At 49.3% G+C, this 12,999-nt stretch overlaps 1 protein-coding gene across 5 annotated transcripts in view; it reads left to right on the top strand.

Annotated features, from left to right (window-relative positions):
- DSTYK (dual serine/threonine and tyrosine protein kinase) overlaps positions 1 to 12,999 on the top strand; it is a 61,344-nt gene that overhangs the window by 29,974 nt on the left and 18,371 nt on the right. For all 5 annotated transcript variants that reach the window (XR_007148005.1, XR_007148004.1, XM_047839652.1 and 2 more), the window contains exons 4-11: positions 3,626 to 3,858; positions 4,266 to 4,349; positions 4,984 to 5,160; positions 5,775 to 5,904; positions 7,117 to 7,273; positions 7,725 to 7,857; positions 9,865 to 9,978; positions 11,414 to 11,528. Coding sequence is in view for 3 of the 5 variants with exons in the window: in XM_047839652.1 (XP_047695608.1) it covers positions 3,626 to 3,858; positions 4,266 to 4,349; positions 4,984 to 5,160; positions 5,775 to 5,904; positions 7,117 to 7,273; positions 7,725 to 7,857; positions 9,865 to 9,978; positions 11,414 to 11,528 (1,143 nt within the window). In the remaining 2 variants the exon portion in view is untranslated. The remainder of the gene's footprint in view (positions 1 to 3,625; positions 3,859 to 4,265; positions 4,350 to 4,983; positions 5,161 to 5,774; positions 5,905 to 7,116; positions 7,274 to 7,724; positions 7,858 to 9,864; positions 9,979 to 11,413; positions 11,529 to 12,999) is intronic.

Raw genomic sequence — 12,999 nt, 5'->3', positions numbered from 1 at the left:
TATCCCCTTGACCTTGATGGAGCTGGAGAAGAGCTCCAATTGGAGAAGAATGTTAGTGGAGAAGAATTCTGGAGAAGAATGTTACTAAGTCCTGCTTTAACCTTGGCTTTAACCTTCGGCATGGCCCATGCTTCCTTATTGGTTCTTTCCGTGTGTGTCGTGATCTCATTTTCTTTCCAGGCTGCTCCCGAAACCCAGCTCAGGAGGATTTCCCAAAGTCCTGTTTTCAGCTTTTCTGGAAGCCCCATTCTTCATGGATGGCTGTTAAGAAAATTGGGCCACGGTGATTGGTCAGGTCTTTTGGGGCTGACGTTTAGGTGTGGCTGACCTTGTATACTGACTGGTCTGTGGACCTCCCTGCAGGAACGTGAGCCCTACCACCTGTTCATCAAAGGGAAGTAGTTTGCAAGTTACCCTTTGGGTTCTCAGTCCCGGCTGTACATCCAAATCTGCTGGGAGGCTCTTTGAAAATATAAGTGTTCGATACCACCGCAGAGCACTGCAGACCTATTAATCAGAATTCCTTTTCTTTTTCTTTCTTTTTTTATTTTTGAGAGAGCAAGCGTACGTGAAAGGGGAAGGGTCAGAGAGAGAGAGGGAGAGAGGATCCAGGGAGGCTCTGTGCTGTCAGCACAGAGACCGATTCAAGGCTCGAACCTATGAAGTGCAGGATCATGACCTGAGTCGAGACAAGAGTCGGACACTTAACTGCCTGAGCCATCCAGGCACCCCAATCAGAATTTCTTATGTGAGAGCTAGCATCAGTTTTTTTTCTTTTCTTTTCCTTTCTTTTCTTTTTCTTTTTCTTTTTCTTTTTCTTTCTCTTTCTCTTTCTCTTTCTCTTTCTCTTTTTCTTTTTCTTTTTCTTTTTCTTTTTCCAGTCTCCCTGCGGATTCTGTACATTGCCATCTTCTTGATGAGGGAACTGAGGCTCAGGCAGGTTAAGTAATTTGCTCCAGGTCACATAGCTACTGAATTTGAATCTAACAGTCTTATTTCTGAGTTAATTTCCATGCTTTCCTGCTTCTTAATCTGTTTCTGGCTGCTGCCGCCACCATCGTCCTCATAACCGGCTCCCAAGGCTCAGCCTGGTCTCCGGCTCTTTGCTTTCCTTCGTCCTGCATCCGGTCTGCCGCCAGGTCCTGACGAGTCTTCGTCCCTGTTTCATATCTACCTTTGCTTTTCTGCTGCCTCTTCTTTAGTCTGCCTGAACTACTGTTCCCTGTTGCTCCCCCGGACATCTTTCTCTCCTTTCTCCAGTTCATCTTTCGCGGCTCCCTGTTCCTACAGACTAAGTTTAGACTTATGAGCCTAATGTTAAAGATCTTCCAAAGTCTGACCAACTTTCCTCTTCCTCTTTCCCAGTGTGCACCTTCCTGTAATTTCTATTTCAGTTGGTCTCAACTGCTTGCTGTCCTCTATATGCTTCCTTTACTTTTTCTTTGCTCCTGTTCTGCTCTAAACCCAAAATGTCTTTTATTTGTGAATTTCCAAATCCTACCTAGCCTTCAAGGCCTCTTCTAGATAACATTTTCATATCTCTTACAGCAGATAACACAGAGTCTGTGGATGGTACCTCTTCAGAGCACGAATGAGCGTGCGAATGATGGTATACGGCCGTGTCACGCTTATACAAAGGACATAGAGTTGACTCTAGCAAACACAGGTGCCTTATTTCTTACAGGTCTTTCTAGTATGTGTGCTGCCGAAGCGAGCACTTACAGGTCTTTCTAAAGATGAGCAAAGATACGTCTTTGGTGAATTCCCCCCGTAGGGAGGACTTGCAGTGGAGATGCTAGGAAGGCTTCTGACTCACTGAAACAAAGCTGGCACATCAGTGCCAGTGGCACAGAGCCCTTGGTAAAGGTGGGCAGACCGTGAAATATTTGACTGTATATTAGGTGCCAAGTACACCAAGTTTGGTGCCTGGGAAGCGGTGGTTAGTTCAACAGACGCAGGGGGACCTGGGAGCGTGTAGATCAGGCGTCTAGCTCTGTTAACTGCATGATGGATTTGTGAAGCCACTTCCGTACTCGGCTGTGTGTTAGACGAGACTTGCATGGCTACTACTTAACCTTGTTCTAAGTTCTTCCCGGAGACCCTTGATGCAATAAGTAAATTTAGAAGAGGCCAGAAGATTTACCAGCTGGCCTGGGGAACCAGATTTCTGGTACCGTTTTTTTGTTTTGTTTCATTTTGTTTTGTTTTGTTTTGTTTAAATAAAGGTAATGCAGGTATGCTGGCTATATGGCATACACACTTCAGAAAAGACTTTTGGGGTGCCTGGGTGGCTCAGTCAGTTAAGCGTCTGACTTCGGCGCAGGTCACGATCTCACGGTTCGTGGGTTTGATCCCCACGTCGAGCTGTGTGCTGTCAGCTCGGAGCCTGGAGCCTGCTTCAGGTTCTGTCTCTGTCTCTCTGCCCCTCTCCCACTCGTTCTCTCTCTCTCTCTCTCTCTCTCTCTCTCTCTGTCCGTCTCTCCCTGTCTCTCTCAAATATAAATAAACATTTGAAAATTGTATTAAAGAAAAGCCTTTTTTTTTTTTAAAGGTAATACCTACATACATAGAATAGTTCGGTCAAAGGGAATGTAGGTGATTTTGTTGATTTGTTGGTTAGTTTAAAATTCTGATAGATTAAAAACAATTTTTTTTGTTAGATGTTATGGGATCTCCTCCAAAGAGGTAGCACCGATTTAAATTCCCACAGTAGACATGAGAGTGCCTTTTTAGGAGTGGAGTTTTTGCAGGTAACTTGCCTTCTCTTAAGTTCTGTCCTCTGGCTGGCAAGACAGGTTTCTGATTCTGGGAGGTAGCTGGATGGTGACAGTGTTCCAGTTTTACTTTTTATTTATCTAGCAATTGATTAGTGCTGAGTCCCCGACTCTCGGGTTTTTCCAGGAACTAGGCAGTGCGAAAGGTTACAAAGGCTTGGCAGTCCCTGAGCTTTGGGTTCAAATGCTAGCCGTATTACTTCCTAACCGTACCGTACCCTTCCGGGTGCCGCCTTTGTCCTTCCTTTGAGACTGTCTCCCAACCCGTGAAATGGGACCAATAATACTCACCTGGCAGGGGCGCCTGGCAGGCTCAGGCAGCTGAGTGCCCGACTTCGGCTCAGGTCACGGTCTCACGGTTTGTTGAGTTCTAGCCCCACATGGGGCTCGCTGCTGTCAGCGCAGGGCCCGCTTCTGATCATCTGTCTCCCTCTCTCTCTGTCCCTCCCCCTCTCACGCCCTCTCAAAAATAAAACATTAAAAAAAAAATACCCACCTGACAAGGTTATTGTGAGGATTAAATTCGATTGCATATATAAAATACTTAGTATGGTGCCTGTCAAATGGTCTGCACTCAATAAATGATCCTCCTCCTATAAAGGCGACGTGAAAGCTGACAAAAATCAATGGGCTCGTTCTAGACACAGTTGCTTTTTCTCAGTATTCTTAGATGCCTAAGTAGTAGAGGATTGCATGGCCCCGGATCATACTGAAGGTCAGAGCTCGTCAGCCAGCCGTGTCTTTTACAGCCATCGTGCTGGTAGCTCCTCGGCTTTGGTTGGGGGAGGCCTTATTCTCAGTGCCTGCCCCTTCCTCTCACAGCCCACTGGCTACTTTCTCTGCCTCCATAGATGTCATTGTCCCTGAGAACGGAGAGCCAGTGGGCACCAGAGAAATCAAATGCTGCATCCGACAGATACAGGAGCTCATCATCTCCCGGCTTAATCAGGCGGTGGCGAACAAGCTGATCAGCTCAGTGGATTACCTGCGCGAGAGCTTTGTCGGCACCCTGGAACGGTGCCTGCAGAGCCTGGAGAAGTCCCAGGATGTCTCAGTTCACATCACCAGTAATTATCTCAAACAGGTACTCGCAGAATGGCCAAGATACCGTGTCACAGGTGACGCACAAAGCAGACACCACGCAGAAACCCAGCCTCAAGTTAGCCCGGAGTTGCCCTTTCACCCCTCTGCCCATCCCCTTTGAATTATATTGAACTCTTCCGTCACATGAGCACTGCCTGTCGGAGGGGCTTGTGAGCTGCACAGTCGCAGTTCGGGTGATGAGCTAGATAGAAGGTGAAGAGGGAAGGAAAGGGGCCCAGAGAGCCGCAGAACCGATGATGCACCTGCGTCGACTCTGCACTCGTATCGATGGGTATATTTGGGAACCTTGAAACTGGACCCTGCCTTAAGTAAATACTATTTGTCACATTTTCTAATCAGCCCCTCTGCTCAGGGCGTATTGACTTTGGTTTGTGTGTTCTCTTCCAGATCTTAAATGCCGCCTATCACGTCGAAGTTACGTTTCACTCAGGGTCCTCGGTTACAAGGATGCTGTGGGAGCAAATCAAACAGGTGGGGCTTGCTTAGAGAAACATTCTCTGGCCCTGGTTGGCTCAGAACCTTAGTCACCCCAGTAGCAGCTAGGATGTCTAGGATCTTCTGTTGGTGTAGGTAGGTGGCCGTTTGTCCCGATTTGCCTGCCCAGGACAGTTCTGGTTTATGCCAGCTCTGAGATAATTAGGAGCGGAGCCACTTTAACGCTTGAGAATGGTGCGTTTAAATATTTTATGCAGCCGTAAGACTCTCCTTCACTAGCTTCTTCAGATTCCTTTCTCCCCAGCCGAAATGTTTTCTCAGAATCAGGCTTTCCTGCCAGAGGCCATTTGTGTGGTTTCTTTTCTGGAATTTGATGTGGCTCTTATTCCACACCGAGTTCAGAAAGGGAATTCCGGGCGCCCCCGACGCTGACTGCATGTAGTGAGGGTTTGTGAGCCCGTAGACTAGGCCTAGTGTTCTTTGATGCTTTCCTTTGGTCTGAGCCCTGATTGTGAGGTAGGTGGAATGGGAGAGGAATCTTGGCCTTCACGTGGCTGCTTTCTTACTAGCCTGCTCCTAACGAGTGGGTAGCCCAGAGGGGAAGGGCGTTGGCTCTTTCTGGTGGCTCCTGTCCCCACCCTTGCATGTTCTTCCTCTCTTCTTCCCGCAGATCATCCAGCGTATCACATGGGTGAGCCCACCCGCCATCACACTGGAATGGAAGAGGAAGGTGGCCCAGGAAGCCATCGAGAGCCTCAGTGCCTCTAAATTGGCCAAGAGCATTTGCAGCCAGTTCCGGACCCGACTCAACAGTTCTCACGAGGCTTTTGCAGCCTCCTTGCGGCAGGTGCGTATGTCAGAAGAGAGAGAAGAGCCTTACCTGTCGAGCAATATTTTGCCCACTGCTCTGCGTGTAATTTTTCTAAGATCATCAGTGTATCTTCTTCCTGTATGTTAAAGGATAATATCATGTTTTAGGAAGTTTCATCAGTACATTTCTCACGTGGAGGTTTTTCTAACTCTTGGGAACAGGAAGGGAACTCAGTTAATTTCTCCCCATTTCACTGAGTGAGGAATGAAAATCAAGGGGTAGGAATTTTATTTATTTAGTATTTTAGAAATGAGTCACAGAGGAGGACGACTTTGTAACTTTCACACCGGTTCACAGTTATGTGACGTGCTTGTCCCCTCAGAGTGTGCGTGTGTGTGTGTGCGCGTGCATGCGTGCACATGTGTGTACGTGTGTATAGAGGGGAGGGTGTGGAGATGGCGCATCCAGGAGGCAAAGTGGTTATTTATCGAGAGCTCACTGTATGCCAGTGTCGGAGCCGTGTTCTGCACAGCTTGTGTAACTCTCTCAGTTGTCCTCAGCAGGTAGATATTATTGTCCCCATATAATAGGTGAGGAAGCCAAACTAGGGACTTGGAAAGTCACGTGTCTTCTTTCTGTTTCTCTTCCAGCTAGAAGCTGGCCACTCAGGTCGGTTGGAGAAGACAGAAGATCTCTGGTTGAAGGTTCGCAAGGATCATGCCCCCCGCCTGGCTCGCCTTTCTCTGGAAAGCCGTTCTTTACAGGATGTCTTGCTACATCGTGAGTCCCTGTCTTTCCCAAGTAAATTGGGAGAAGTTTCTGGATACCTGGCGTTCGCATGTTCTACCTCTAGCGCTGCTTCCTTGCAAAGCTACCTAAGCACCCACTGATGTGTTTTTGAAACCCTAAAGTCTGTTTGGTCCCACTATTTGTCACAGAATCCATTTCTTTTTTTTTTTAACGTTTATTTATTTTTGAGACAGAGAGAGACAGAGCATGAACGGGGGAGGGTCAGAGAGAGAGGGAGACACAGAATCCGAAACAGGCTCCAGGCTCTGAGCCGTCAGCACAGAGCCCGATGAGGGGCTCGAACTCACGGACCGCAGGATTGTGACCTGAGCCGAAGTTGGACACTTAACCGACTGAGCCACCCAGGCGCCCCGGGTCCCGCTATTTGTATACTTCAAGTGACATGACAGGTTTATTTAAATCAAACCAGTTAGGGGGCATCTAGGTGGCTCAGTCAGTTAAGCGTCCAGCTTCAGCTCAGGTCACGATCTTGTGGTTCATTGGTTCAAGCCTCGCGTTAGACTCTGTGCTGACAGCTCAGAGCCTGGAGCCTGCTTCAGATCCTGTGTCTCCCTCTCTCTGTGCCCCTCCCCCCCTTTCAAAAATAAATAAACAAAAAAAATAAATAAATCAGACCAGTTAGGGTACTTTCTACTAGTTTCCAGTACTGTCAGAATTACAACTTCCTACTTTTAGGTCTGTGTCTAAGAATCCTTTTTTTTTTTTTCCTTTTTTCTTAAACAAGATATATATTTTCTTCATAGGCAGTCTTTAAGGTTTTATTTTTAAGTAATCTCTACACTCAACGTGGGGCTCGAACCCACAACCCCAAGAGCAAGAGTCACACGCTCCACTGACCGAGCCGGCCAGGGACCGCACACATCCAAGAATCTTAGGGAGGATGGGGCGCCTGGGTGGCTCAGTCGGGTAAGCGGCCGACTTCGGCTCAGGTCATGATCTCATGGTCTGTGAGTTCGAGCCCCGCGTCGGGCTCTGTGCTGACAGCTCAGAGCCTGGAGCCTGTTTCAGATTCTGTGTCTCCCTCTCTCTGACCCTCCCCCGTTCATGCTCTGTCTCTCTCTGTCTCAAAAATAAATAAACGTTAAAAAAAAAAAATTAAAAAAAAAAAAAAAAAGAATCTTAGGGAGGTTGGCCAGCAGGCTCCCATTCCTCCTGCCTCATCCCTGTCTCTGTATTTCATAGGTAAACCTAAACTGGGTCAGGAACTGGGCCGGGGCCAGTACGGTGTGGTGTACCTGTGTGACAACTGGGGAGGACACTTCCCGTGTGCCCTCAAGTCGGTCGTCCCTCCGGATGAGAAGCACTGGAATGACCTGGCTTTGGAGTTTCACTACATGAGGTGGGTTCTCCTGTCGTTCATCCCTGTGGGAAAAGATCCAGAGAAGAAGCCAGAAGCCGACACGACTTTTGTACCAAGAGCTGCAGCGTCCCTGGTCTCTCCATTCCTGTGCCCCAGGGTGTCGTGGACAGTATTTCTGGGTTTGTTCCAGTCACGTGCTCTCTGCCAGGCCTTCAGTGGCTTTGCTTGCCCTCTCCCCGCCATCCTGATTTCTCACAGACTCCATCTCCCGTTGGACTTCTTCCTTAGTCCTTGCGGCCTGTCCGTCTCTAGATTCTGTGACGCTTTGTCCTCACTGGAGGCCGTTGTCTTTCCCTTTCCTCTGTACCGAGGGCCGTTCCCCCTGGACCTGGACTGAGGGTGGTCTCTGGGGTATCCCTTCCCACGTGGCGGCACGCTGTGCAGGGTGAGACCGGAGCACGGCAGCCGCGGCCTCTCTCGTTCCCACCAGGTCTCTGCCGAAGCACGAGCGCTTGGTGGACCTCCACGGCTCAGTCATCGACTACGGCTACGGCGGCGGCTCCAGCATCGCCGTGCTGCTCATCATGGAGAGGCTGCACCGGGACCTCTACACCGGGCTGAAGGTGAGGCGGGGCGAGGGGGTGACCGCGCAGCCGGAGCCACGGGGTCCTCCCCGGCCTGGCATCCCCCCTTGTCTGTCCGGACCTTCTAGCTTTCACGAGACGTTGTTGGAATAATCAAGCTTGATTACCCCAATCCAGAAAAACCTCACAGACTTCTCAGAGTCTGATTTTCGGCCCAGAACGCTGCCAGTTCGCCACAGTCACCTCTGGTGATGGTGGTACAAACCTAGACTACGCGGAGGAGCAGAAAAGCGTCCTATAACTTTGCTGTTCTTCCTCCTTTTTTCGCTCTTGAGGGATGAGCCAATTTTTGTCGTTTAACCAGCCAGTATTTATCAGTGACTCCTTTTTGTCCAAGAGCCTGTATTAAGCACCAGAAGGGGATATCAGGAAGTGTGATTGCCAGGGGCCCCCGGCTGGCTCGGCCAGTGGCGCGTGTGACTCTTGATCTCGGGGTCAGGAGTTCAAGCCCCACTTCAGGTGGAGAGCTCACTTAAAAAAAAAAAAAAGTCTAATTGTCAGAAGCTTCTAAGAGACTTGTAGTCAGTGAGTATGTCATGAGGGTTTGAGTTTGGTAAATATACCTTGATGGGTAAAATTTGGTAGAAGGAAGAGGCCACGCTAGGGGGAAGGAGGAGCGTAATGCCCTCCACCTGAAAGACACTGGTCGTGTTGGAGCAGCTGTCTGGGACTAGGGGAGCGTGATGTGCAAAGACATGTTGAGAACAAATTGTAGAACACCAGAATTAAGAATTTCCACACAGGGGCGCCTGGGTGACTCAGTCGGTTGAGCGGCCGACTTCAGCTCAGGTCACGATCTCACGGTCCGTGGGTTCGAGCCCCGCGTCGGGCTCTGGGCTGACGGCTCAGAGCCCGGAGCCTGTTTCAGATTCTGTGTCTCCGTCTGTCTATGCCCCTCCCCGACTCATGCTCTGTCTCCCTCTGTCTCAAAAATAAAGAAACATTAAAAAAAAAAATTTTTTTTTAAAGAATTTCCATAGAATTCAAATCGCAGTCTAGACCCTGAAAAGCTGTTGAAAGATTTTGAGTGAAGAGGAGATACGGTCAATCGGAGGCTCAGCTTCCCTCGCCCAAAGCAGCAAGGGAAGTAGAGACGCTCACTTCTCTGGTCCCTGCACTGGGGCTCGTGGGGCTGGGGGAAGCTGACCCCAGCGCATGTGGGTAGGGCCCTTCTCACAGATGCCTCTCATGCCAGTTTATGCGGACGCTTCCGGATATAAGACAGGAATCGCTAGAAATCATTGCAGGAGCCGTGGAAACTCAATAGGGCCGAGAAAATGACTCTCCCGGTGGCTCTCCCTCTTCATTTCAGAGGAGTTAAGCTCAGCACTGTCTGATGCTTTCCCACAAGAGGGCTAGAAAACTGAATCTCAGCTTCCGGATGAGTGATGTAATGTCCTCTGGAATTCAGGAGACCCTAAGTTGGAGGCCCGGTACAAGTAAGATGTGTGAGTTTGATATTTGAATCTGTAAAGCCAAACCTGGGCCAATGAGGCTTACAGTGCAGCAGAGGTCATTCTGCCTGAGAAACCTAGAAATACCTTTTTCGTAAAAAATATGTTTTTATTTTCTGACTTAAAAAAATTTTTAAGTCATCTCTCTGCCGAACGTGGGGCTCAAACTCACGACCCCGAGACCAGCAGTCACATGCTCCGCTGACCTAGCCAGCCACGCACCCTGAGACCCGGAAGTACTCTGGGTCTCAAGGGCAGTTCCAGAGTTTGTTGGGGGTAGGGGATGGAAATGAACTCGTGCGTTCAGTTGTTGGACCGTGCCTCGTGTAGTCCTGTTTGGGGCAACCCCTCAGCCTCCTCCTCCTAACTTCTTTCCTCTTCCCTTCTTCCCATCTACTCTCTGCGCTTGTCCTGTGTGCCCTAGTGCAGGCCGACTCTCAGTGCCCCGCAGAAGGAACTCTTAGTTGGTTTAAGCAGGTCGGACTGAGGAGTTGTCTTGCTAGTGACACGTGAGCCCTTTTGTCTCCCCAAGGCTGGGCTGACGCTGGAGACACGTCTACAGATAGCACTAGATGTGGTGGAAGGAATCCGCTTCCTGCACAGCCAGGGACTTGTCCACCGTGATATCAAGCTAAAAAATGTCCTGGTGAGTAGAGCTGTTTCCCCGAGATAACGCCCCGCCTCCGTGGGTTAAGTGACCTTGGGAGGGTCCGCATGAATGTGAGTTTGATCATAGGAAGAGGCTGCCGGAAGAACAGTGGATTGATGGGATCTCAGACATAATGCTTGGGGAGCGTGAAGCCGCATCATAGACTGAGCGTACGTTGCTTAAGGCTTTTCCTCCGAACACTGTTGAAAAACTTCAAACTTACAGAAGAGAAAAGAGTGGTACAATGACCACATACGGTTCACCCGGATTCATATTCTCTTTCTCCTGGGTTAGTCTCTCTCTGCTCCTCAGTCTCGCACACACGTACGCACACTCTTTGTTCAAGTATATGAAAGTAAGTTGCAGATAACACATTCCTAAGTACTTGAGCTTGTATCTCCTAAAAAGGACACTCTTCTGTGTAATTAAAATGCCAGTATCACCCCAAAGAAATTTAACATTGGTAGAATACTGTTAGTTAACATGCAGTCTATATTAACATTTCCCAGTTGTCCCAAATATGTTTAGTTACCCGAATACGGTCATTTGTTTGTGTGTTTGATCCAGGGTTCACTCCAAGGGTCGTACAGCGTACTTTGTTGTCATGTTTTTTATCCTCCTTTAATCTGGAATAGTCTTTCTGCTCTTTTGTGCTTTTGTGACGATGTGTTCGAGGCTTCCAGGTCTTGTTATTGCTTAGGGTTTGATCCCAGGTGCTGGATGAGGGCTGAGATGGGTAAATGCACCTTAAAGGTAAGGTGGTCATGTTCCGTTATCTCAGTTGTAGAGACTCCTCTGGCATATTCTCTTGACACTGTGTTGCATTATCATTGAGGTGTTTCTGGCAACAGGTACCTACAGAGAGATGACAGCAGTTTGGGGGGAAGGGAAAGATCGTCCTAAAATCATAGGCCGAAACCTAAGAGGCTTATCTGTAGTCAAATGAGACGTAGATTTATTCTCTTGGGCCTTTGGGAAAGGAAACTGCAGGGAATTCAGGAAACTCTCCTCACCTCACCAGAGGACCTCAGCCTTCTTACTTAGCAACTTTCTGCCCTGGGGTCTGGAGGTCAGAGAAGAAGAATCAGGAACCCAAATCCTTTCCTCCGTGTCCTTCACTTATTCATTCTTCCTAGACTTACTAAGTTCCTGCTATGCGCCAGGCAGTGTGCTAAGCGCTAGGTATACAAAGACGAAAAAGGCAGCCCCTGCCCTTAGGTTGCTTACAGTCTGGGGGGAAGATGGGAATGGGAATGAGTCTGGAGACAGGGAGGCGGGAAGCAGGATTGAGGAAGCGCTACTGGGAAGTAGACACCCGCTTCAGAGCTTGAGTGTGCCCCTGAGCTTGAGTGTGCCCCTGAGCTTGAGTGTGCCCCTGAGCGTTACGTGCAGGGTCAGACGCAGGCTGACTCTTGCCCTGCTTTGTTGGCAGCTGGACAAGCAGAACCGTGCCAAGATCACTGACTTAGGGTTCTGCAAGCCAGAGGCCATGATGTCAGGCAGCATTGTGGGGACACCAATCCATATGGCCCCTGAACTTTTCACAGGTAAGTTGCAGGGCAGGAGTGGGCCTCAGCAGGGCTCCATGCTTTAATGAGTTCTACCTCTTGCTTAAGTAGTATCCACAAGTACTACCGGCCGGTCTGGGGCGGGCAGGGGAGAGCCAGGGGAGGGGAAACCTAAAGACAGGTAGGGGGAAGGTGAGGAGGTGAAGGGGTGAGAAGGAGAAGTGTAACTAGGAGTCACCGAGTCTGCTTTTGGACGTTTCTCTGGGCTATTCGTGCCGCGGTTGCCATAATCAACCAGTTGGTTGATCATAAAGTCCTGATTGAAGAACTTCTGTACATCAGGAGTTGGCCCTGATCATCAATGAACTCGCTAATGACAGAGATCTATTAAGAGAGGTTAAATAATTGGGAAGCAGCATCAGACTGTGTGACCAGGTGCTAAATCGGGTGCTACATGATGTGAGGCTGGTGTTCGGACAGGTGGTAAGTGAAGGTTGAAATGTTTGACAGTTGTATGGTATGAGATTTGGGGTAGGACTTGAGTCAAGTCCGGAAAAATTGGTACGTGGGCAGGGCATTGCCATTAAGCATGTTCTTGGAGCTAGGCAGTGCGAGTACAGTTTTTCATATATTTTGTTCCATTGAATCCTCACAGCAAGTCTGTGCTGCCGCTGATGCATTTTTGTGCCCATGTCACGGGTAAAGTTAAGTCCAGACTGGTGAACATCAGAAAGCCACCCCACAATGCTGAGCTAGAAATGATGGAGCTGGGATTGGAATCTAGGTCTTTCTGGCTCTAGAATCTAACCAGGTGTCTGGAAGGAGAGAACATTCTGGAGGCTGGGGAAAGGGAAGTATGAGGAAAATTGCCTGACAGGGGACAAATCCCTGTGGGGAGTAAAAGCAAACAAGGTTGGAGATGAAGCACACCGAGCTTGAAATCCACACCGAGGAAGAAAGTCTCGTTGTGGAAGAAATATTGGAACTTGAGCTTTTGGGGCGCCCACGTGGCTCAGTCTGTTAGGCGTCTGACCTAGGCTCAGGTCATGACCTCACGATTTGCGAGTTCAAGCCCCACATAGGACTCTCTGCTGTCAGCACAAAGCCTGCTTTGGATCCTCTGTCCCTCTTCTCTCTTCCCCTCCCCACTTGCTCTCTCTCTCTCTGTCTCTCTCAAAAATAATTCTAAAAATTTGAAAAAAAGAACTGTGCAGGCGGGGGATGAGGACACGTTCACGGAAGGTCAGCTTAGCAGCGGAAGGTGGAGGGGCTTTGCGGGGCGAGAACCAAGGCAGGCAGACCAGGGGTTTGGGTCTCCAGGATCAGGCTGGTAGCAGCACTGACACAAGAAAGCCGTGCCGGATTCGGGATCAGTTCACGGGAGGAACGGGTGGGATTTTGTGGTTAACTAGGTGTCGATGGTGAACAGCAAAGGATGACCAGACGAGGACTCGAGAGTTTGAGCCTGAGGGGTTGGGGGGGGGAAGGGGTCGTGTCCGTGCCAGGGAAG

This window comes from Prionailurus viverrinus, chromosome F1, assembly GCF_022837055.1.
Source record: "Prionailurus viverrinus isolate Anna chromosome F1, UM_Priviv_1.0, whole genome shotgun sequence".
NCBI classification, from domain to species: domain Eukaryota; kingdom Metazoa; phylum Chordata; class Mammalia; order Carnivora; family Felidae; genus Prionailurus; species Prionailurus viverrinus.
The sequence above is the reverse complement of the archived record's forward strand: the minus strand, read 5'-3'. Positions and strand labels throughout refer to the sequence as shown.